Below are 26,837 nucleotides of genomic sequence, written 5' to 3' on the forward strand. Positions count from 1 at the left end.
GCAACCTATGTGCCACATTAGAGAATAATCTAGTAAGAGAAAATGGTTAACATAAAAATATTCCAACTTATTAAACACTAATGCACAGGTGAATAATGACTCAAAAACCCCTTTCAAACATACACACCCCCCCAAACATAGTTTAGAGTATTGTATTACTGCAAAGAAAATAAATTATAAACTTACTTGTAATGTATTATTCCCTGTTCGACTGGATTGAATACAGTTTATCAGCAGAACCCCACTGGGATAACAGCTGAACTTTCCATTAAAATCCCATCATGTCTCATTTTTTCCTTGTTGTGCTACATGATTTCATATGTTTTGGATGCTGTGACATCCAACAATGAACTGAGCTCAGAGCAGACAAATGTAGGCAGTCTTTCTTGGTGTTGCTGTCACAGAAATAATTTAATTGATTAGATCAGATCAATGCAGATGGAAAACTGGTCAGGTTTCACACGGTCATATTCTTCTTTCGAGTCAATGTTTAAAGAATGTTAGGCTTTTAGAGATATACGCACATGTAAAGATTATATACATGCATTACAGTAACACCTTTTACAACAGAGATACAAGAACTCTTCTGCACTAGCAACATAGTAGAAAATAGTCAACACCACATGATGGCTGGCACTGCTGCTATTTTGGTAAACAGTTATAGCTTTTTCATATGAATGCATTACTTAGGCTCTTGATGGCAAAGGTCATGTCATGTGTACATCTGGTGCAGACTGACCAGAACACTGGGAGAGTGGTGGGAAACAATCAATGTGTTTAAGGTCGGGCAGCTCGTATAAATGGGCTAAAGGGGCTAAAGACAGGGGAAGCTAAACTCTATCATTTACGAAAATGTAAATGATATAGTTTAGGGGCATCTTTATTTTAATGCCACAAGAACAGGGGTACAGACCTTGAGAAATATTTGTGTGCTCTCACAAATATTATCCTTTTTCAGTTCACAACTGATGCCTTTGCTTAAATTTCTTAAACAAGGTTTAGGTTAATATCTGCTGATTTACTTTGAATTTATTTAATTTAATAGTATTGAAATAAAGCTGAGAAAGCAACCCTAATCACAAGGTGTATGGACGACCTGGCCACAGACCTAGTTTAACTGCAATCAGTGATTCAGTGAAACTTGCTATCAGAATGAACAGATTAGTTGAGAATCCAGAAAGAGGGCAGTAACCAGAAGAAAAAAAACAGCTGTCCCTACTCATAACTGCCATCTTTAGAGGATCATGATGAAGATATACTATTGGGCTTTGTCTTGTAAATTAACAAACTATATTACTATAATTTGACAGACCATATGATAATGAATTCAAATATGTGTCTGAGTCTAAGAGCTTCTTCTGTTTATTTTATTGCACAGATAACTTGTACAGTAGAAAACGAACTAGTATACAATTCGAATAGCATGATGCAGAAATTAAGAAATTAAAAAAAATAAGATGCAAAAACGTTTATAAGAATGACTTGCTTCAACTAATCAGTAAATATCGCCATCTACTGGCGTGACAGTGCCACTGCAGATTCCTTTTACAGTGGCACAAACTGAAATACTGCTAAAACCTATTTGCAGTACAGACTGATTATAGTCACAGTGGTTTGACAATAGAGTTTCTTGAGTTGACCTGAGCTCACTGGAATAGCCCATCTGTAGATAATCAGGTCTTATGAAGCTTGCAGTGTGCTTTAATCCTGCTAAGCATGACCTGAAATATTATTTAATCATAAGTCTAATATTCTACTTATGTACTCAAATTTACCAAAACATACAGTGTGTTTTGTTTCTCTACTGCGACATATAGGACTGAGAATATTTTACAGCAATATTCTGCTATGAAAGATTTAATAAAAATGTTCTGCATCCAACTCAGTGATTTTAATGCCATCCTATATATATATGTGTGTAAAATATATATATATATATATATATATATATATATATATATATATATGAATAATCAATATGCCAACAGATAATACAGGGAGTATGGTGGTTTAGCGGTTAGCACTATTGCCTTGCGCCTCCAGGGTTGGGGGTTCGATTGAGTTCGCATATTCTCCCCTGGCTTTGGGGGTTTCCTCTGGGTACTCTGGTTTCCTCCCCCAGCCCAAAGGGCTGATTGGCATTTCCAATTGGGTGTGTGAGTGTGTGCAGTTGTGCCCTGTGATGGGTTGGCACAGGGTGTCATCCACCTTGTCCCCTTGAATAGGCTCCAAGTTACCCCATGACCCTGTGTAGGATAAGCAGTACAGAGACTGGATGGATAAAGTTAGTACATATAAACAGCTCTTCTTTAGAATTTGGCATATTTTAACTTATGAGATAACATGCTAATATGAGAAAACGTCTCTGGTGTATCTGGTAAGTTGCGTTCTCTCACTGTGAATTATCAGTGCTTTTTTTTTTTTTTTTTTTTTTTTTTTTTAAGTAAGTACCACAATTTTTAAAAATCCATCTAGTCTAAGATCCAATTATATTTATATTGATTAATACAGAAACATTATAACATTTATTTTTAATCCTGTATTACACACTGACATATTTTATTGATATTTTCACTATTATATTCTGCTCACTCTTTGCCAGACTACAGCTTGCGTAGTGGTAAATGATGTGTTTAGAGACGTAAAGTGCAAAAAAACAGTCCTCAAAAGCCAGGTTTTAAAGATATTCACATATATCTTTACCCCTTGTCCTTGGTCTATAAACAGAGAAAAATACACAAATATGTGAAAGAGACACTAATGCAGTGTAAAATGTTTGAAAAATATAATAGCACAGACTAAAAAAACAATCACTAAATAACTTTTCACTGCATTTGATTAAAGTTCAGCAGGTATACATCAGAGTAAACACTTAATAAACCATGCATGTACTGTACATGGCTTATAGTTCAGGAAACATCCCAAACTAATCTGTGCATACAAATAAATTACATAGTGAGTGAAAGGAATGTGGCAGAAATTGACACCTTACAAGACAACATGAGTTTTTGAGATATTTCTGTTGACCCTCTGGTGATGTCTAGGACTTGGTCTACATTAGCAGGATGTTCTTATTAAACAGCAAAAAAAAAAAAAAAAAAAAAAAAAAAACCTTCTAGCACCTCTTTTTTTCTTCAAGTACTACTTCATTACCATCTGTCACTGGAGAAAAGATCTTTATCTAGTGAAATGAACCTATATCTCTTTGTCAATCCCATCTGCTAGTCTCTACTTCAAGATCAGTAATAGCAACAGAAATAGTTATAGGAAGCAGATACATTGCACCTGAAGTGTGACCAATAATATTCAGCAAAGACTAAAAAGTGCACACAGAGCACTAAAGAGCTCAGAGTGAACAGATGCAAAGTGAGAATGGCTGCTGACTCACAGGGACCTCAGATGAGAACTGTAAGAGCTCACGTTGCAGTATTTAGGGTGTCAACCTTAAAATTATTTGACTTATGCGCCAAAAGGCTTCTCAGCCATACTGCTTATATACAGTGGCATATAAGGGTTTAGGCAGTAGAAATACACTGAAATATAAGTATGTCTCCAAAGCTGTCTCCAAAGTCCCTCTCTCACTGATTATAATAATGATACCATAGAAACAGCCCTTTGACCTTGCATTTTGGCTTTACTAACCAAAACCTTCAAACTGAAGTGATCATTGGAGACATGCATCACACACAAACACACAGAGACACAAAGAGACACACAAACACATACAGTGTGATATTTTGGAGTAGCCTATCCACCTGTGAGAAATGTTTTTGGAAGGCTAGAGGAAATCAGTTCCAGGCTAACATTCGTAATCTGTAAAACATGTGTTCTTGGGGAGAGATGTAAGTGGAACAATTTCAAACTTTAACACAGTACTTAACTATCACTCACACATTCTGTCTAGACTTAATCAAATATCCATTAAGAACACAACAATAATATGTTAATGTTGCTTATAATTAGTAATTTGGGAAAGAGAAGGCTCACAATGGTATGAGGCACTTTTTGTTTTCCCACCTCAAGCCCAGTACGATTCCTGGAATAGGCTTAGGATCCACTGTGACCCTGAACAGGATAAAGCAGTTACTGAAGATGAATTATTGAATATTATTATAATATATATTTTATACTGATCAGCCATAACATCAAAATCACTGACAGGTGAAGTGAATAACATTGATTATCTCATTACAATAGCACCTGTCAAGGGGTGGGATATATTAGAAACAGGAAAAATGGGTAAGTGTAAGGATCTGAGCAACTGTGACAAGCGCCAAATTGTGATGGCTACATGACTCGGTCAGAGCAACTCCAAAATGGCAGGTCTTGTGGGGTGTTCCCAGTATGCAGTAGTGAGTACCTACCAAGGAAGAACAACCAGTGAACTGGCGACAGGGTCATGGGTGCCCAAGACTCATTGATACACATGGGGAACGAAGGCTATCTCATCTGTTCCGATCCCAAAGAAGAGCTACTGTAGCACAAACTGCTGAATAAGTTAATGTTGGCTTCGATAGAAAGGTGTCACAACACACAATGCATCGCGGCTTGCTGTGTATGGGGCTGCGTAGCCACACACCGGTCAGAGTGCCCATGCTGATCCCTGCCCACCACAAAAAGTGCCTACAATGGGCATGTGAGCATCAGAACTGGACCATGGAGCAATGGAAGAAGGTGGCCTGGTCTGATAAATCTCGTTTCTTTTACATCACATGGACGGCCGGGTGCGTGTGCGTCGCTTACCTGGGGAAGAGATGGCACCAGGATGCACTATAAGAAGAAGACAAGACGGCGGAGGCAGTGTGATGCTCTGGGTAATGGTCTGCTGGGAAACCTTGGGTCCTGGCATTCATGTGGATGTTACTTTGATACATACCTCCTTCATGGCAATGGTATTTCCTAACGGCAGTGGCCTCTTTCAGCAGGATAATGCACCCTGCCACACTGCAAAAATTGTTCAGGAATAGTTTGAGGAACATGACAAAGAGTTCAAGGTGTTGACTTGGCCGCCAAATTCCCCAGATCTCAATCCGATCAAGCATCTGTGGGATGTGCTGGACAAACGAGTCCAATCCATGGAGGCCCCTCCTCACAACTTACAGGACTTAAAGGATCTGCTGCTAACAGATTGATGCCAGATACCACAGCACACCTTAAGAGGTCTTGTAGAGTCCATGCCTCGATGAGTCAGAGCTGTTTTGGCAGCACAAGGAGGACCTACACAATATTAGACAGATGGTTTTATGTTATGACTGATCTGTGTGAATTACTATGCAGTGAGTAAGGAGGAACTGCTGTGTTAGTTCCTTCTTGCATGGTATATGACGTCAGATGCCAGGGTAGCTCAAGGCAGCTTGATTTTGTCAAGTTTGGTGACTTTGTCCTTAATAAAATCTAAACTTCAGCTTATTATGCAAGTCAAACAATATTCACCAATTAACACACACTTTCTTCTTTATTTCCATTAATATTTCTGTTTAATTGTTGCAACAAGCACACTTTTAAATCTCTGTCCTTCAGCAAACATCTGTACAAGTAACAAATTAATTGCTTTAAGTGTCTCTTTGAGACAAATTAGTGCTCTTAACTTTAAGTGTAGTATTCTGATTGTTAATACCTTAATACTTAAAAAGCTATAGAACATTGACAAACAGGGCATAAACTTTGTTTTTGTAACTTTAAATTAAGATCAGAACTGGCAACTAGATAAATAAGACGAACACGATTAAATCAGTACAAGAAGAGCAAAACTAGCAGAACAGAACCATTTTCATAGTGTGCAAGACTTCAAATGTGAGTACATGTTTCAAATGTATTATTGCTTTCACTATAGTGAATTATTAAAATAATTATTTAAAGCTGACTTTTTTTTATATAGCAGACGAAATATAGCAGTGCAATCAGGAAATGGGCTAACCTCATCATTAATTCAGTAAGGCAAATGCGTATAATACAAATGTTTGGCAAAATAACTACATTTTGCAGGAAGAAAACTAACATTTAGACACATTAAAGTCTAAAAGTCTTCGCCTTTACAGAAACACTGCAGCTGCTTGGAGCTTGGATCTGATATGGATCTAATACCCTATATAATTAAACTAAGGCCTTCAGCATTCAATATTATAGTTACAAGCTGCACTAGTTCTCACATAAAGCCCTCTTATACTAAAAGGGCAATATGTCTGTAAGGTCGGAAATGTGCGCGTGTGTTTTTTTCAGTGCTTCATAGTGCCAGATACTCAGGTTGAAGTCTTTGTGAGCACGTAGGCTGTGACAGCAACTGTTACAGCGGCGACAGGCATCCACCTGATCCATCTTTCCTGAAACAGCAAAGACACAGATAACACTCGAGTCAGCATTTTCTCTTCTGTCCATGAACATTAACTCACACTGAAGCGCCCACACACACACACACACACACACACACAGAGTGATGGAAATGAGAACGAGACACAGAGTGCCAAACACAGATTAAAAGCAGACTGAAAGCTAGCATGTTAGGAACAATAAGAGGAGCAGCCTACAAGTAAAGACAGAGAACTTTAACATGACAAGGAGTAAAAGACTCATGTCTGTTGATTTTTATGCAGACCTGGAATAATAAAAGCATAAGCATTTTAACAATGAACTGTCAGTGTGTGCTGGACAGAGGTGTTTAGTTTGCACAGGCTGAGCATGGCGGACCCAAAAGCGGAGAAATAAGAAGCGAGGGGACAGAAGCACTGTGTACCTTTCTACCACAATGGGCCGAAGCACCAATACAGCAAAGCCAGGACAAGGCCGATGACTACGGCTAGGATGGGCGGCAATAAAGACAGCTAAAGGAGGCAAGGGATATTACAAAAATCAACCTGGGAAGACTGACTGGATTAAACTAAAATGATGTGCTGTGGAATTTCAATGGGAGAAAAGAGAGAGCTACTCTCTTCAAGTTAGGCAAAACAGACAAAAGACATTTATAACAATGGAATCAAGTAAAACTGAAATAAAAGCTTGCATCAAAACTAGAGAACAATGTCATAACATCAGTGATTTCAGGGGCATGATGCAACATGATCTCTCCTCTTGAACTGTCCCTATTGTCAGAACCCTGTACTGAATTATTAGAACACTGTGAAACTCACTTGGCTGCTTTTCTCCTGCAGAGACTTCAGGCTAGCTTGGCACTGCTGCAGTTCCAGGCTGAGAGACTCCTTGTTCTGCTCTACCTGCTCACACCTCTCTTTCAGGCCTGACAGCTCTGCTTGCGTCTCTTCGTACTGAGAGAGCACAGAAAAAAGGTAATATAAAGAAAGAAACAAAAGGAATAAAGTGAGAGAAAGGAGTGTGTGTGTGTGTGTGTGTGTGTGTGTGTGTGTGTGTGTTAGAGAGCAGAGACAGGCAGAAAAAGAAAAAGAGCAAGAGAGATGACATTTGGATATTACAAAGCTATAATATTTTCACCTGAAAAACTTGGGGCATTATCTGCATACCTTTACTGGTAATGACTGTGCATTATAACACCTACAGTGGGTTGAGAAAAGAATCATCACCTTTGAAAATGTTCACATTTTGTTGCTTTACAGCCTGAACTGAAAACACAAAAAACAAACAATCGCCTGTGGGTGGCAAGACACTGTCAAAAGAACTGACAAAGAGTGATCATTGTGTGCATGTGACAACAATATCACAAGTGCTCCACAAATCTGGCTTGTATGGGAGGGTTGCAAAAAAAAAAAAAAAAAAAAAAAAAGCACTATGCCTACAGTAAAGCATGGTGGTGGTAGCATCCTGTTTTATGGGGGTGTTTCTCTGTAGTAGGGACTGCGGCACTTGTCAGGATAGAAGGGACAATGGATGGAGCAAAATCCCAACAAACTGTTAAGGAAAATCTGCTGCCCTCTGCCAGAAAGTTGAAGATGGAAAGTTTCAGTTGTATAGCTTTGTTTAACAACAGACATTGTCATAAAGCAGCTTTACAGAAGTATGTAAATTCAAGATATAAATTTTATATTTATAAATTTATCCCTAATGAGGACGCCAGAGGCGACAGTGGCAAGGAAAAACTCCCTGAGACGACATGAGGAAGAAATCTTGGGAGGAACCAGACTCAAGGCTCACCATGGTGAAAGGTGAACCTTTTACCATGATAATGACCCAAAGCACACTGCCAAATTGACCATGCAGTGGCCGAAGGAGAATGTCTTGAAATCTGTGTTTCAAAAATTTGAATTTACCATTACCAGTATCTTCTCTCCATAGAGAGCTAGCTCTATGTGTTGGAGCATGCTGGGGATTTGCTCAAAAATGACCACATCCCGTACTAACACATGCTATTTATCGGTCTATAGCCTGGTTTATACTTCTGCACCTGTGTATTTGAAAACACTTGAGTGTTGTAAAAGGCTGCGTATGTACCTGCCATCATACTTGCACACAAGGTGAACATGTCCACTAGGAGGCAGAAAATGAAAAACTAAAATTCTCAGTTTAAATGGAGAAAAAGCAAAGTAGTGGATGTGATAAAGCTAAGGATAATTAATTCCAGGTTCTGAAATACTGATACTGTGCTATTAGGTATTAAAGTCGAGGAGATAAGGCCCATTTCAGGATTTTTCACATTTTCTTAACAGAGGAAGAGGAACTAAAGAAGAGTGTGAATATTAAAAGAGCACATACTAAAAGAGAACAAAGAGAAAATACTCTAATATTTTAGCTGGCTAACTATTTTTAATTTTAAAGCATTTTCCAGATGCTTTGTGTTCATTATAGCGCTGCACAATAAATACATTATGCTGAAAATCCTTAACGATATCAGCAAAACAAGCATCGCAATGCCTTGCCACAATGCCCTATCACAATACTTCCAGGTATGCAACCAGACACACCTCCCCATTTCAAATCAATGTTCGTCTGAACACACTGTTAGGATTTTGGTGGTGTGCATGTCAGCACATCAGTGTTCTTCCCGCATAAACCACTTTCAGCACCATGACCCTGTGGCAGAACATATATGCACATATGTTACGCAAAACAACACAACACAAAAATAACATACTTTAGTAAGAGAAACTAAGTAGAGAACATCACAGCCACTCAATTACATCATGAAGCTGAACTAAAATACAGCAGGAATTTCACTGATAAATTTTAATCCTACTCGTTGCTGAAAGTAAGTCTTAGAAATGTCTAAGAAACGGCAACACCTCCTGGAAAATAACGCTTTCGGGGTATGTGTGGAAGGGGCTCAGAATAAGGAACGAGTGCTGCTTTCACCTCCTTCTGCAGCTCTTTGGTCCTCGTTTTGCTCTGCTCCAGCTGGCTTTGAAGCTGGCTGCAGTTTTTCTGATGCTCCTCCTGCGCAGCACTCAGACATTTCTCTAGGTCAGCCCTTGTCTTCTCCAGAGCCTCTGCCGTGCTGCTCAGACTTTCACTCTGCTTCTTACAGCTGCGGGAAGCCAAAACCACATCACACACAGACTTTACGCTCTGAGCTACCTTTCTGAAAGACTGTCACAAAGTGTAGGTATAGAATAGTTTGGTTTAGCAAAGGATTCTTTTTTAAATCAATGAGATGTAAAGTGGTGTGACATGGACCTGTCTAGCTCTTTTTCCAGTTGCTGCAGTTTCCTTAGAAGCTGATCTTTCTCAGAGCGCAGTGACGAGCATTCACTCTGCAGACTGCTGTTCTCCTTCTGCTGCTGTGCAGCCAACTGCTCCCGCTCTGACCTGAGAGACACACACTCCCTCTGCAGGCTCTCATAGTCCTGCTTCAGCTTCTCCAGCTCACTGGCTGCATCAAATATACACACACAAATTAGCAAACAATTCAGGCAAACGCACACACAATAATAGGGGGAAACACACTAGAGAAAAAAAATACACACTTACATCACAAGCTATCCAATTACATAACTGGTGCAATCATAGGGGGAAATATGAATCATCACGCTTATTAGTGTTACATAAAAAGTATTCTTTTAAGCTCACGAAAAATACAAATTAAAGACATACTGGGCTGAAACCAAAATGCTGCAGACACACACACACATACACAAACACTCTCCTATTTATTATCTGTCTTTAAGCCTTCAAAAAAATGCACATCTCTCATTTTACAGATTCTTACTGAATAACTAATTTTTGGGTTAGGCCTGTTTACCCCTGTCCTAGTTTGTTTTTGGTAACTGGGATCTCATGTTGTGTATTTATCACATGTATATTTTAATGATCTACTCTCCTGAATGATCTACTCAACCCATTAAAAAACAAAGCGTGTAACACTGGACACATTTTGCACTCAGCAGCTGCTCTACATAGCAAATCGGGAGAGACTGCTGCAGTTTGAGATTCGAAATTGTTGCTGCAGCAAGCAAGACAGCAACTGCACTAAGAATGCCAATTGGCTATTTTTAATGCAAAATGTTTAGGGCAAACATTTTGGATTTTAAGAATGACAACTGTTATTATGCAGGCTTTTATGGCACACTTCATGGTACAGGCAACATAGTGCCAAATGTTGGTGTTCAATTTGAGATGTCACCCCTCAACAAAAATTAGTACTAGACAGTGAAGGTCAAGAATCTTCTCTGTGGAATACAGGAGATGAGACTCACTCAAAATGGCCCAACATAGAGGAAATCCCTGATTTTATAACTTGTACATTTTGTGACTGCAAATGAATTGTTCTGAATTGAACAACGAATTGAACTGCTCAGGTACTTGATCAAGTATCATTAAAATATAAAGTGTTAGAATTTGCTAGAACAATTTACAAAGTGATTTGTTATTTAAAAATGTCCTTATAACACCTTTTTTGTAATATTCAGCATTTTTCCTCATTTAGTTGATCATCAGAAGGGTTCAATTTGGCCAATTTCCACCAGATGATCATAGTTTTGGTGCAACCACAATTATTACTGCACACGAACCTCTTGGCTCTACATTCTACCTCTCTATCTTCATAAACTGATATGACCAACAATCACTCACAGCTTTCCATATGATAACAAGAAATATTTTCCCAGTGAGGTGTAATGGGTGTGCAACACACACACAAGTCTTAATTTTGTCTTAGTCAATGCAAAATCAATGAGACCTATTTATCAAACCATAGCAGCATTCCTAATGTGCTGCCTGCTATAAAAGCTATTAAAGCCTTAGGATTAATGATACAAGTAATTTCAAGTTATTGAATTTTTTTTCCTTTTTTTGATACAAACTTTTCAGCTTAATCTTTTCAAGTCCTATACTATGAGTAATTAAACATTCTCTTGGATTAATATTAACAGCATTAATTCAGTTCTTATCAGTTTGGTTCGTTTTAACAGCTACAATAACCTTTGATCCCATTTTTCCTTCTGACGCACACAATAATATTATACAGCTGATAATGGTAGCTAAAGCTAAATCTATAAAAAGATTAGGCCAAATTGATGTGTATAGTGTGAGTGACTGTGGTACCTTGCTGTTTAGCAACTTTGTCTCTCTGCTGGTTCTGTTGCTGGTGATTTGCCTGCAGGCTGTCAATCTCACGCTCGTACTTATTTGCAGTCAACTGCCATTTCTCCAGCTCAGTAGTTAGTGTTGCCAGGTTGCCCTTTAGAGCGCTGACCTCGTGCTCGCGCTCGGCTGCAGCCTTCTCCATGCTTCGGCGCAGTACCTGCATTTCCTCTTGAGATGCGTGTGCTTCCTGTCGCATACTTAAAATAGTACTGTCCTTCTGTTCCCTGAGATTTTCCATTTCATCCTGCAACTTCTGAAGCTGAGCTATAAACACAGCAGAAACATCCACATAACATATAAACATCCACATTATACACACACACACACACACACACACACACACACGACTCCCTGCCAGATATGATCTACAGTATACTATATATAAAACAGAGTCACTTATCCTCACACTTACTCTGAAGAATCTTCATCTGCTTTGCAGACTCCTCTGTCTGATGCTTGCTGGCCCGCTTCTCCTCCTCTAGAAGGCCTGGAACAGGTTACACACCATTAGGGAAACATAGTAACATTAAATACCTACACAAATTTTTAGTAGAATTCAAATAATTCAAATTCTTAATCAAAAGGACATTTCGAGTTTAAACATATGGGAATGCTCTAGAGTTTTTTTTTTTTTTTTTACCACATTATATATTTTAAACATTAGAATTTTTCTTAAATAATGTGATTTTGTATAACAAAACTATGATCAGCACCCACACATATTTGGTGAAGCCGCCCTATAGAGAACAACAATGTTTTAGTTTGTACATGTGGACTGCTCTCATAAATTCAGATCACAGGTTTTCAGCTGGCTACAAAGCTTTCAGCTGGTATGCAGGGATTATCTTATTGAAAGATTCCTCTACAGCCAACCCCCTTGGCAGAGACAACCAGGTTTTGGGCTAGAACATCCTGGCACTTCATGATGCCATCAGTCTTCAGAAGAGCCACTAGCCTACTAGCTACAGAGCAGCCCCAAAGCATCAAAGATCTACCCGCAATGTATTTACTCATTTAGAGTAAAATACACTTTTGTAGTTATAGTGCGAACAGCCTGTTGACTTGTTATGTATTTGTAAAATACAATGAGATGTGCATTTTTTTTTAATCCCACGTCTGCCTACTCCCATAGACGGTTGAACAACTCAACATTTTCAATATATAAACAAATGCATTTATAGATGAATGAATGAATGAATGAACACAGTAAATGCATCATGTAGCCCTGTGCAAGTCCAGTACACACTCCCATGTTAATCAACCCAGCATTTCTTCGTCCCACAAGCTTCATACCTCCTGCATGAGAGTGAAAATCACACATCCTGCTACTTTTTTTCTGAGTCCCATGGGATGTTAGTTTTGATGCATACCTCTAATACAAAGATGGCAAAATGCTGTGAACAATTTTCCAAATTGCTGCTGCTGCTAAAAGCTGAAGCAATCATCTCTGTGTCCTATACAGTGAAGGAATACACACATGTCCTTTACCTTGCAGCTCCACACACTTCTGCTTGCCAGCATTGGCCTGATCATGGGCCTCCTTCAGCTCCTGATTAAGGTGCTGAATCACCTTCTCTGACTCACTGGCCTCCATGGAGCTCCGAGTCAGCTCATCTATACAGACAGTTACATCAGAACAATTACTTGTATGGAAGACAACAATTTAAGGTATGATATGGTAAAAGTTTTTTTTTTTTTTTTTTTTTTTTTTTTAAATAAAGCAATCCCATCAGATAATTATTTCATTGCGCTAACAAAGGACAAAGAGACGGCATCCTTACCGTTGTCAAATTTGGCTATCATAATCATTTTTATCTTCATACATTACCTGGCATTTCTGTCCTCTTCCAGAGATCACACAGGCCACAGGTTAAATTTAGATCAGAATGAAGTGTAAGATAATTTCCCCTGAGGTGGGTAAATGGGCCTATTCCATGAATTAATAAGTTAACCCAAAATAGATTTACCCTAAAAAACTGAAGTCATCATCTCACTTCTAAACTAGGGCCCTTGTCTCTATTAAGGGTGGATTGCCTCTTTTTGGTTTCCAAGCTGCTGCCAGAGAGCTGCACAGGACCTTTACATAAATTTAACACAATGTTAGTGACTTAGCATAATCAGCATGTCTACGTTGTTATATGAACATTTTTAGTTTAGTTTATGTCTTCACCTAAAAGTAGGAATTCTCCTCGAAATGGGTTGCACAGAATCAGGCTGTCCTACTGAGTGCTTAAAAAAAGACATGACCTCATCTTGCACACTCCAGACCTTGCACCATAAATGGTGATTTTAGGGAGATATCAATGCAATCAGTGACGGGAATTCAGAAAAACAAGGCTGCACGTATCCTGCATGAGTCAGCTGTAATAGCTCGGCAAACACAGCCTCCACACGCTGCGGGGAGCGTGATCGAGCGAGGACATTAAGGATTCATGAATTCCTGGGTTGTAGGACTCTCAGTCCCTGCTCATCGGTGCCACTCTGGATCAGGCACATAAGCTCTCTGCAGAGTGAGGACACTGAGGAACACTCTGGCCTATATTTGCTTTGAAACTGAAAATATCCCTTGCTTAAGCTGCACCCTGTGCATTGTATTACATCCATGCAGAATGAATGCACAGTTCAGTGCACTGAATATACTTCATATCAGAGTTCTCGCCTCTTACATTACATAAACAACAATGTTTACAATGTACTCAAAGATGCTTTCAAGACATGCTTAGAAATATGCAGTCAAACTTGAACACACTTCTTTAGTGTATATTTTAAAGTAAGTAAGTTAAAGGTATGGTGTGGGTTTTTTTGTCGTGTTAGAGTTACAGCTGCTTGAGGTACCTTTGATTAGTGAAACTTTATTCAGTGGATCCTTCAGTTGCTGACTCTCCATTTATTCCTCCTTATCACAGGACTACGAAGGGACACAACACCGTGGACACTCATTAAAGATTAGTGTTAATTAAGCATAAAGATTGTGGCATTCGAGCATTTTTAACTGAACTGTTCTTTCAGTTATCTAAACAAAGCTAGCAGTTAGACTCAATCAAAGCTGAACACTCTATACACCACTGATGCACAACACAGAGTAACACCAATTATAAAACACGATAGTCTATGCTTTTATTTAAAAATAAATAACAATATATAATCTTTACAGCCCTGACGGCTGATAATGAGTGTGAAGGATACCTGGTGTTCCGCTGCCGGTAGGCGTCGTGAAGGTGAAGCAGAGGCACTGCTGGCTTTTACACTCTTCCACACATTTGCTTTTCTGATGGAGCCGTTAGACGATTCCATTTCTGAGGAGGAAGGGGGGGGGGGGGCAGCAAACACAATATATTTTGATTCTAAACCAGCTTCTGTTGGAGAGACAGGGACAGAAAACTAGTCAGAACGATGACAATAAAACTAATGAACACTATGTGGATTATTGTCATTCGTAAAATGTGAAAGGTTGACTTTAGGCAGACACTGATGATCTACCCCGGACCTGGGTATTTGGAGGTCCCGTGTGACCAACATGGTCATACATCCGACCCGAAGCATCCGACGGAGGCTGCAGCTGCGCTCGCGCACACTCAGCCCCTTTGTTTCACTGCGCTTCACTGATGCACTCGAGTAGGCTACATCATACAAGGGGGTCACTTGTGTGCTTGTGCCCTTTGACCCTCTTACATCATGGGAGTCATCCCCACCAGATGACAGACATCACATGTACTTAATATATGGCCAGGGTGACACAAAAGAGTCTGCTTTGATATTAGATGGCATTAGTATTTTTTAATAAAAAGTGTAATAATAAAGTCTCAGAAGTATTGTATTCTCATCAAGACCAAAGAAGTCCATTTAAAACTCTTGCTCAAGATATATCCTGTGAATATTAATTTGTCTAAATATATGGATGTTCATAGCACCTGCTCATTTTGTGGACATGAGGATGAAACGTTAATACATTTATTATTATTATTATTATTATTATTATTATTATTATTATTGTTGTTGTTGTTGTTGTTGTTGTTGCTGTTGTTGTGAAATCAATAAGATGTTTTGGTCTAATTTATACTCTCATTTAGCTAAACCCCCTGTTATTGCCCAGATCTTTAATTTAAAAGATATTATTTCCTGTTATACTGACACTTCCATCAAGTCAGTGGAATATATCCTCAACTTCTTTTATTTTGTTTGGTAATTTTTTTTTCCTTAAACAGAAGCTTTCAAACTCACAGCCTACTCTTTCACATTTGTTAATTGAAACTGACTCACTCCTCAAATCTTTTTATTTAACTAATAATAAAAAATGTGACAGATTCCTGAAACACTACCAGAGATGTTTTGGTGATGCTATTGATTAGGTATAATCTACTTTCCTCTATTTGTCAATGTTTTCTCTTTTTTCACCCCTTTTTTTGTTACATGTTTTACGTTACAAGCTTTATCTAAGTGCTCATTATTGTTCTTCTGAAGGGGTTTGTACAGTACCATCTGTTTCTTCAATAATAATAAAAACAAAAATAGACATCACATATTAAAGGTACTAGCTGTAGTCTGTTCATATATTTTGAAATATGAAATCTAAGCTGGAGTTTATCTTGATTTTGCATGAACATGTTTATATAGATGATGCAGTCCTATGAAAAGAACCATTTATTTGAGCATGCACCTGAGGAAGAAGATGCATAAAAAGAATCTGCATAAAAGGAAGTAAGTAAAATTAGATAGATAAGTAGATAATCCTAACTATATTGTTTAAAATTGTGTTAGTTCAAATGATATATGGGGCAAAACTAACTTCATGCTTGAATTGTGCTTTTAAAATACTGTATGGATTTTGCCATAAAATCCATACAGTAATTTTTATGGCAAATAAAACTTAATTTCAGATGTACTTAAAATTTTCTAAAATGCATATACTCACATAGTTTGGACTATTTGGGATTAAGTAGGTTAATATCTGTAGGGCCTACGAACTCATCGTCAACGAGAACAACGAGAACTATTACAGGAAACCTCTCAAACCAGAGATCATACTAATCTGCGCCCCTGTTGTTTTTTTCTTGTACTTACATGTACAGCATCCAATGATGTGGGCAGTATTTAAAGACATATATTCATATACACATAAGACTTGAAATATTACACAAGTTGCACAACATTTACAAACATTTACCTTTGTTGTTCTTTCCAGACATCAGCCTGGCACAATGATAGCATTTCTGTAAACATTTAATTTCATTTCAGTTTTTTTTTTTTTATTTCATATATATATTAACATTGAAATTGTTTGAAAAGGAAAGAGAGACAGATAGATCAGAGTAATCGAAAAACAGAGAGACATTTCCTTACTAAAGGAAAAACTTTGTATAGGCAAAAGCTAATTGACAGGCTGTGTATAATGAAATGATACCCAACACACATGTGTGTATATATTAATAAGATAATGGGTATGATAGTCTCCATAAGGAGATTATTTTAATTGTGACCTCATGTGGCTTTGAATGAGGAACCGAGAAAAATGTGCACTGAAAACCACTGGCCTGGAATGACTTTGTCCTCTTATCATTAATATCTATTTGAAAGGGATGAGTCATTTGTCCATAAATCATCCTAATATAGCTGACTCACTGAGTGGGATTAAGATGAAGCTGAAACCCACACCAGATTTCCAACAGACTATTCTGTTAAAGAAGAGCAGAAACACAGAGAGGATACAACTGCTACTTACCTCTCTCTCTCTCTCTCTCTCTCTTTCTCTCTCTCTCTCTCTCTCTGTTTATCTACCTATATCATAGCTTCAACCTGGCATCTTTTATGGAAGTGAGCAAAAATGTTACACATCACTACTCAGAATGTTCATGCAAACAACAGGGGAAATCTTTCCTGTACCAAAAACATTATCTTAAAAACACATATGCCAAAGTTTCTGACATCTAAATGATGCCTAACCATTCCCCTTTTCTCTTGGTATGAACATGAGGTTCCTGGGTATATTTATGACATTGTTAAATGATATTAAAATATGTAAATGGATAAATTACCACACAATCGTGGCTGTAATAAATACATTCCAAATATCTAGTACAGTTGAGAAGGACAGTGAATTTCACTACAATTTTCACAATTTAGTTGATTCTTGGGGATGTAAAATTACAAAATCAACTCTTATACATCGCGTCCATATGAACAACGTGTTTGGAAAGGTAGCACAAAAGAAGTCCTACCAACCCACAAATGCAATGGAATTGTATCTGTCTATCTTTCTGTCTACCTACTGTATCTGTATGTTACACTTTTTCTCTCTATTTTTCTTTCTGTGATCGACATCACTTAATCTTTAACTGAAATCTAATTGGTTTAATGTTTCTATTTGTCTAAACTGTGTCTGAACAGTCAGAACGTATAGACATAATTGGAGAACAAAAGATAGTATAACCTAAATATTTTCATTCATTCATTCAAGGCAGGAATACACCCTGGATGGGATGCACAGGGCACCTTGCATACACACATTCACACCTAGGGGCAATTTAGAGTTATCATTTCACCTGATGGCATGTTTTTGGAAAGTAGGAGGAAACTGGTGATTCTGGAGGAAACCCACATCACATTAGAAACAATCTAGATTTTGTGTCTATGGATAAAAATTTGGAATAGTAATGAGCAAGACTGGTAAATAATAAAAAAAAATAATAAAAGTGCTTTTTTATTATAGAAGAAATGCAGTGCAGTGTGTTTCTGGTCAGTGACTTTGTAAACCAGGATGGCCCTGTGTGTACCAAGAAGGCAAAGGCAAATTAACAGCAGCAGTGAGTCTCAATATTTTGGCGACAGACACACATTTCTGATTCAGAGCCGACAGGTAAACTGTCCCAGCGAGGGGTTAGCTATGCTCCTGCTGTAAGGTGAGAGAGGAGAACAGATGGCAGAAAGGACAGAGAGGAAAAACAGAGGCAGGAAGATGAGGTTGCGTTCACCTGACTCCAGTATCAGGAACTCTGAACCAGATGACTGCATCCAGTGACCTGGTGTGAGCTGCAAAATTAACCACTGATTCTTCCATTGCTGTGTCACATTTCTGACTTCCTCGTTATTGTTTTGAATTACTGCAGGATGCAACACACCCACATATGGAAATTCTAAAGACTGGAAGTTGAGGCACACACCATTTTCATCTGATCACTTTTTTTTATTTTTCAAACTACATTGACTGGAAATGTGTATGTAAGCTTCCATTTGGACAAAAAGAACGAGTTGCACATGAGTGTCAGAGCCGCCCTGAAAGGTTTTATCATTAGCTGTTGTCATGCTGTGGGTTATTGCAATAATGAGTTACTGATGTTACTTGTAGCTATATAAAGGCTTACTGAATATGATACTGAGGGTATACACCTACATGAGTTATCATACAGCATTCTTTCATTCTTTTAACAGGACTTCCCTATGGTTACACAGCGTTTGCTGTAAATTAGTGTACGTATATTAGACCTAATACATTCCACCTAGTAACCAGGAAAGAGTTTAAATAGGCCTAATACATATGTTCATATAAAAATTTGTTGCATTGAAATTTTTACATACTTATGAATTTGGAAAATAAAACATGTTTTTGATGCATGTTTGATATAGGTTTTGTACTTGTAGGCTGTTAAATACTAAAATCAGTAGCCATGATCTATACAACTACATCATTAACTGCATACTTTGAGATTGAAGACTGAACTGAATCTATTGTACATGTGGCGTTTGGATTACTTAAAAAACTACAGTAAAGTTTGTAAGCACTGTACATTTAGGGTTTGTTTTCTTCTTTCTTATATATTTTTCATATTCACATTTTTACTGTCAGTGATTTGTCAAGGCTGACAAATTTTGCCAAACTTTGGCAGTCACGAAATGTTTTTTCTTTGTTATTCACATCAGTAACCTCCACTGTTTTTTGACCATTGGGTCTCAGGCACACTTTTTCACTTCTTCATTCATTTTTCTTTCTTCCTCTTCACTCACAAATCTGTTGAATATTCATACAGTAGATTTCTGCAGTACTTGTTCAGGTCGCTCTAAAGTCTACGCATTTTTGGTCCAGCGAAAGTCCAGTTTAATACTCCATCTTCATAGGCTTCCCAGTCCTGGTCCTGGAGAAGCACGATGTGCCAAGGTTCTGGTTCCAGCCTGGGATTAAACACAGAATTCAGCTGATTATCTCACCTCCTGTCTCAAGACTTAAGACCAACAGCCAATCAAGTTTATTTCCAGGCAGGACTAAGACTGAGAGCACAGTGCAGCAATCCAGAATCAGAAGCGGCAAGATTAAGAAGAGGTCCTGTCTGGTCCTTTGCAGAGCTGCGCTTGGTCCATAGATGGTGCCATGGTGCCAACCCTGCCCCTAAACACTGTTCTTGTCAGGGAGTTCAGCCTCGGGCATACGTGGGAAGTAGACAGTGGTCTTGTGCTCTTCGTATCGGTCAATGTGCTTGAGGTGGACTACCATGTGCAGGGCGTAGGCCAACACCAGCAGCAGAATCAGAGATGTGATGAGTCCCATCAGGATGGCTGGCGTAAAGAAGGTAGCGCAATCACTGGCCGAGGCAAATTTATTGGATTGCACATTGAAGGCTTGGATCTGGGGATGTGAAATGGAGAAGAATATCAGTAGTTCCATATGGCAAAAGAATAGAAGCTTGTAGGTAATGCTCTCTCTATCTATAAGGTAACATTCAATTAATATTCTCCATATTGTATCTGTGTTTTTCTCCGAGAGGTTAATTAGCCTCATCACCTCGCTCATTCAGAAATGTTAACATTTCCACGAGTAACTTTCATTTATGCTTGCTGAACAGTATTTCATCTTGTAAAGATAAATATCTTCAATTTTTTAAATTAGTATACTAATGCTTTGATTTTATATCAAGAAGCCTTAGTAAGCAACTTGTGCACCTACTTGAAAGTCTGTAAAAGTGATGTGCCAGTTCGCTGAGCTATCTGTGTAGGAGCTGGGCACCAGTAAGGTGTCATATTTCTGTAGGCTGCTGACGTGCTGGCAGTGGTATGAATAGGTAGCGGGAGCATAGACCTCAGTTGCATTGAACGTAGCCTCATGGGTCCAGTTGTAGTGGATATGAACACTGTCCAAAGTGAACCAGTTCTGGCCTACTGACTCATAAAATGTGTTGGACATTTGGAGCCTGTGGTAAAGTCATAAGATCACAAGCGGTCTTATAACAGTGGTCATTCTGTGAGATTCTATGTTTAGCATTATCAGATGGGATGAAAAGGTGGGAAGAAAAGGATACTCACCTAATGACAAGTCCTTTAATGTCCTCCACATCTCCCAAGCGAAGAGAAAGGCTGTTGACAAACAACACGTACAGATGTTACTGCTACTATCAGGTAAATCTTTAAAGTCAGTCAGTATAGCTTGTAACGAACGTTAAATTTTAAACATTTAATGCTACTCTTTGATAAATGTAACAATCTATGACAAAAAAGCTGAAAAATGAGGTTTTCTAACGACATACGTAGCTTTTTCTTTGGTGCATACAGATCCTTTGGTGTCTACAGAGGCATTGGGTCCAAATACTCTTTCTGTTAAGTCCAGAAAAGTGTTGTTTCTGTAGCGAATAGCCAGCCTCTTGGCCTTGAACAGGATGCATATCTTGCCATTATAAGCTACACTCAGAGGAGAGTATGGCCCTGAGCTAGTAGACTGAAGTAACTTCCTTTTAGTTCTGGGCTGAGTGTGCAAATGCCATCCATAGGGCTGTTGGCAGGAAGAAAGTTCAGAAAGAACAGGTTGCTATTGGTATTTAAACATTAAACACACAGCTTGCAAAATAGAACATTTAACCACAATTCCTTTTAATTTACTAAACATGTTTCTGTTTTGCATGAGTGTCTTGTAGAATGTTTTAGATGGACTTATTCAGTGATAATATTCTTGTTGCCCAAGGTCACATTGGCAATGTAAAAATGCAATACCTGCAACATTTTTCGGAGTGGGTTTTCAGCTGCAGGCGAAAAACTCTCCTCGTGTGAGGGACTTGAACTTTCAATGTCTACTCCATCTGCATCATAAAATGTGACAAGAAGGAGAGCATGATAGTGAAGTCATATGGCAGATTGAATCAATGCCTCATTTAACCTCATCCTCATTTTATTTATATATTGTAAAAAAAAGAAACTGCAATATATGCTGTACATTTACATATATATTGTGCAAAAACACTAAAAGAAGAAAACTGGACAGCTGAAGACTAGACAAACGTCATCTGGTCTTTTTTCCAATTTTCAAATGCATACATATATATAGATTTATAGATTTTAACTCTGAGGATACAACATTAAAACACTTAATAGTGTATACAATTAAAAATAATGAGTCAAAATCATGTCAAGATCTTGTAAATTTGCACTGACCTGGTCTGATTCTGATACCTTGAAATGATGGGACCTCCAAGCTTAGAAAAAAGGAAAGAAAAGAAAGGCATAATAAAAAAAGTCTCTCATTTTACTCGGAACAGAGCAATTCACAACCTTAAGAAGTAACATCAATCTTGAATGACAGAAATCCAATTGATCTACTGACAAAGATCCAACCACTTCACTAACAAGTCTGATGTCTAGATTAGAAGTAGCGCTCACTAAAGCGCTTAATACAGTAAATCATGACATTCTTTTCTTCCAAATTCATGTATTGGTATTTCTGACATGAAAAATCTTATTTATCTGATAGATCTCACTTCTTAATCATAAGTAAACATAAATCCTCCACAGTGTTCCTCAAGGACTAGTCTTCGGTTCCCTCCTTTATCACCTTTTTTAGACTTCCTCTTGACCACATCATTTGGCAGCATGGTCTTAGCGTACATTGCTATCGGTACTAGAACACCACAGCTCTCCCTCCCACCTCCCTGAACTGCATATATACCTGAGCTGTACTCTAACTTTCTCCAAATTAAATCCTGATGAATTTTCTAAACTACCTGAATTGTAGTTCAAGTAGATGGTGTTCCAGTCTACAAATGTTTGCAATCTTGGCATTAGCATCTTTTCGATCTCATACCAGGTCCCTTACCAGATCCACTTCTTATCAGCTCCACAACACTGTCCAACTTTAAGCCTTCCTTAGTTTGAAAGATAATGAAACTCTGATATTTTCTGACCATTCTCACAGCACCTGCAGGATTATCCTAAGATGAACAATATACACTTCCAATCATGATAATGAGCTTGGCGAAGGATCTTAAACCTTATTAAGAGTCTTCTGTATTTGCTCTCCTCCACATAGGTCAGACCAGGATTTAGGCAGGTACTGGGTGACCTAAGTTTGGAATTGTGGGATTCAGATGCAATTAGACAGTTAGACACAGCACTGTGGGGAAAATAAGCAATTTTTGGCAGGAGATACATCTGTATGACACACCTCATCTCTTAAGAGAAAGATGAATGTTGAACTGACAACAGCATGATACCTTGACTCAGTAAAACTGTCTAGAACTGAATCTAATGCAGGCACTCCATGTGTAAATGCATTCACTGGATGCATTCTTTAAAGATTCTATAACTGGTGCTGTAAACAACACAGAATCTGCCTATTTATAGCATTTCCTTCCAGATGCTATAATGCATAATAAATATATTTTTAGATCCCTGATTGTGTTTGTGTGGGTGGTGTATGTAAGGAGGCTCTTGCCTTTGTTCTAATGCCAGTTTACTGAGGTCAGCAACTGAGCCTCTGCTGCTATCATTGGTTATGGCTAGACACAGTGGACTGACTAAGTGCTGAACTGGACATTTATGTAATGAAAAGCAGTGTTCCCACCACATCTCCACCTTCATGTTAGCAAATGTGTCAACCTGCTCTCTCTCTCTCTCTCTCTCTCTCTCTCGCTCTCTTGCTCTCAAAGGATGTAGAAAAGCCCTGCGCCAACCATGATATCTAAGAATAGATTACTTCATTAGATCGGATTAAGATTAAAGGTTTCTGTTCAGTTCCACTTGCTGCCATTCTGGTCCATCTGTGTTGGGTTTGACACCACTGAGTAATGTGAGGATGGCCAAAAACCACTGAACCAGTTGTAGTCCAAGACTGGCCAAATAAATCACAGATTTGTTGATTACAGGGCCATGTGGCAATGTTCTGTCCCCTCACATAGAGCAGAACTGTATGGTGTGGTCAGACAAGATAGAAGACATCTGAAGACATTCTTTTTTATGCTGTTTTGCTGCTGTAAATTTCAAGGTGAAAATCTTAGTGAGACGAGAGGATTTAAAGATGCTGGTGGAAGTAATTAGATTGGATTTATATATTTCCTACACAGTGCTAAATGGTCCATTGTTTTGTTGATCCGGGGAACCCTTAAAGGTTCTATGTAAAGCCTTAACTACACAAAGAAGACCCGAGGAAGCTTTTTTAAAGAGTGTTGTATGTGTATGCAAGTTTAAACATATGGATATAGCATGGTGTGTAAAATAGTAATATGGCAATTTTTTAGAATATACTGTTCTATAGATTTCATGCCAGGCCCTCTGGTAGGCACAGTGCCATATTTCTCTAGATATCAGATGGTAATTCTTTCTTTTACATCACTAAGAGTCTTAAGACAGTAGCTCAGTCGCATCAAAACACGTCTATCCTTATCCCCCAAGGCCATATGCTCTCTCAAAAATAACATCAACTGTCATACAATGCGTAGCAACAGAAATAGACTGCAAAACTGCATGAGTTTGCTGATATTTACCTATAGTTTACAGTCATCAATGGAGCTAAGATGGAGTGGAGCATCAATAGAGCTAAAATGAAGTTCATATCTATAAGTTCATAAGTCCACTGTTTTGTATTTAGCCCCTTATTTTTAAATGGTCTATCCTAAGACATATGGCAAAGTACATATGCTCTAAACTGAGAGCCATTCCAGTTAAAGTAAAGGAATGCTAGCCAAACATGTAAACAACACTGCAGTAAGTCTAGGGAGTGTTCACAGCTTTCTGGGGTGGTTCACTCTCAGCTTCTTCTTTCCTAGCACACAATAGAGTAGCATCTGTAAACTGATTCCTTCAGACAAAACACTGGGTCTGGAGGGTCCGCCTCATGTCCCATTGTCATGGCCATGTTTGAACATCGTGCAGTTACAGGGAGAAAACTGCACCACAACAAGCAGATCCTTTTTATAGTGTGTTTTCATGGTTACGCAGATATTATGCATGAGCTCAAGCTAATCCAGGAGTGCTGTTTCAACAATATTTGCCAATTATATCCCTGGTCCCTGGTGTGCACTGGCCACAGTGGAGGACTACACAGCATCACTCCCTCTCCCTCTCCCTCTCCACCCTCCTCCTCATGCTGTAGTTGAAAGAACTACCCTTACCTCCTGTCCAGGATTGCAGGCACTTGATCAAAGGGCCACGCCGGCTGCATGCACACAAAGAGCCACAGCAAGAGAAGCATGGCAAGCCTGTGTTCAGCCATTGAGACAAGTGGAGGACAGCACCAGAGACGAGATCTGCTTCATAATCTGCCCTGATGGCATAGCCCTGAACCTGAGCTCACTGACGGGCGTACCCAGCAGCCAATGAGTAGGCAGAGGGAAGATAATCGTGCGTCACAGCCTTCATTCTTCCAGCCTTGCTCTCTGTCTCTCTCTTGCTTGCGCATGCCTGCATGCTCCCTGCACCCCCTCCCCTTTCTTCTCCCTCCTTCTGTCTCTCTCTCGTTCTGTCATACAAACAAAGCTGCTGCCAAATCTGCAGCACATGTTCTCATTGATTTAATGCATCACTATAAGAATACGGTTTTATCCCATAAGCACATTTGAGATATGCAATAGTTTACTATTTACCGAGGAAATTTACAGGGCATTTATAAAAACAAAGTATAGAAGCCAAGAACCTGACCTAGATTTGCATTCCCTAGCTTAGTTGGGTATACACTGGAATGTATACAGATGAGATATGCATTATATGTCCATGAAAGTCCATGGCAAAAGAATAACTAAATTAAGCTAAATTTACTATAAAACAGTGTGACTAAGGTTAGGAAAATGCATTTGATTTTTTTCTACAGTGTATCCCACTAAATTTCCAACAACTGTAATGAGGAATTATGACCATGATGTGCAGTCAGTCACTGACTATCCGTTATAAACCATAAATTATACATTGCAAGTATAAATTGATTCTCGTAAATCAATCTGGAATAATAGCACACAGATCAGTCATTTTTGAGTCCATTTTTGTGTCTAATAATAAATAACTGCAAATGTGCTGTAAATATTAAAATAGTCTAAAACAGAGAGTACAAATGTGCAAACGTTCTCAAAGTGGGCCATGGGGTCTGTGAATTTATTATTATTATTATTATTTGTTTACAGTTTTAACAAAATCACAACCGACAATGATCAAGGTTATTACAGTATATTCATTATTGAGTTGTTATAGTTATCAATCATTTAAACAGACAGTTCAATTGAATGGGTTTATTCAAACCCACAATAATGCAAAAACAAGCGAGCCTATATTTACTGTCAGCTTGGACCATAATGTGTTCTGTTGGGGAAAGTTTGGGAATAATAAAACCAACAAATATATTAATTTATGCATGTAAGTAATGAGTTTAATATTTGAATAGTTTTCTGATGTATGCTGATTATTTTACACATTTATTTTGCAGTTAAAGGAGTCTCTGATAAAAAGGTTTAAGAGCTCATATTATAATACACTTTATGCACCACCGACTCAGGTTGAGCAATAAATCAGCACTAATACTAGTTTTTGCAATTATTAGTGAATAATAATGTAATATAATTATGTAATTATTAGTGAATAGAAAGAGTTGTAGAGCATTTTGTGTCTGAAGCCATTTTCTTCATGAAGGAATGTCTCCCCCTTGTGACTATTCTGAAATATTGTTCAAAGAGTTGAATGGAGAAGAGAATTCAAATTTCAAATGCAATTTAAAGATAGATACTGGAGTAATATGGAAAAGGGTATACAGATTGGATGGTTATGCTTTTAGTCTAGCGCTTTTATTATGATATTTAAAACCTGAATGTCATTAATGGAAAATACCAAGGGAGAATGAACTTACTCTCATCTGCATACATCAATTCTACATCCAGACACCAGATGAATTTATTATTTTAGCAGACAAAAGACAAACTGACGTTCTAACATTAGGAAAGTAGAAACTAAAATAAGGCAGCAGCTTCCTTTTCATACATCAACTACTTAACGCTTAAAGGCATAAGCACCTGTTATTGCTGCAGTAGTTTCAGGCTGCACCTCAAATAGTAACAAATTGGATCGATAGTACCCTACAATGCAAGGTATAAACGCCTATGAGTCATGCTCCATGCAGTGCACGT

General features: G+C 38.3%; 2 protein-coding genes across 3 annotated transcripts; both read right to left on the bottom strand.

The window, feature by feature from the left end:
* Positions 1–5,436: 5,436 nt before the first annotated feature.
* On the bottom strand, positions 5,437–14,798 carry slmapb (sarcolemma associated protein b). 2 transcript variants are annotated; one of them, XM_026921268.3, is made up of 10 exons: positions 14,671–14,797; positions 14,320–14,392; positions 12,973–13,098; positions 11,897–11,971; positions 11,443–11,748; positions 9,577–9,772; positions 9,256–9,427; positions 7,125–7,259; positions 6,731–6,818; positions 5,437–6,320 (listed from the first exon to the last, which is right to left on the bottom strand). In XM_026921268.3, exons 2-9 carry the CDS (start codon positions 14,369–14,371, stop codon positions 6,735–6,737), a joined length of 1,146 nt encoding a protein of 381 aa, XP_026777069.1. In that variant the 5' UTR covers positions 14,372–14,392; positions 14,671–14,797; the 3' UTR covers positions 5,437–6,320; positions 6,731–6,734. The 2 variants fall into 2 exon arrangements, with proteins under 2 accessions (XP_026777069.1, XP_026777070.1); XM_026921269.3 differs by lacking the exon at positions 6,731–6,818 and having other exon boundaries at positions 14,671–14,798.
* Positions 14,799–18,643: 3,845 nt separating this feature from the next.
* Positions 18,644–25,112, bottom strand: atp6ap1lb (ATPase H+ transporting accessory protein 1 like b). The gene is made up of 7 exons (XM_026920265.3): positions 24,843–25,112; positions 21,892–21,932; positions 21,454–21,539; positions 20,994–21,235; positions 20,773–20,823; positions 20,417–20,660; positions 18,644–20,098 (listed from the first exon to the last, which is right to left on the bottom strand). Exons 1-7 carry the CDS (start codon positions 24,941–24,943, stop codon positions 19,862–19,864), a joined length of 1,002 nt encoding a protein of 333 aa, XP_026776066.1. The 5' UTR covers positions 24,944–25,112; the 3' UTR covers positions 18,644–19,861.
* Between the last annotated feature and the right edge of the window lie 1,725 nt (positions 25,113–26,837).

This window comes from Pangasianodon hypophthalmus, chromosome 16 (genome assembly GCF_027358585.1).
Source record: "Pangasianodon hypophthalmus isolate fPanHyp1 chromosome 16, fPanHyp1.pri, whole genome shotgun sequence".
In the NCBI taxonomy this organism is placed as follows: domain Eukaryota; kingdom Metazoa; phylum Chordata; class Actinopteri; order Siluriformes; family Pangasiidae; genus Pangasianodon; species Pangasianodon hypophthalmus.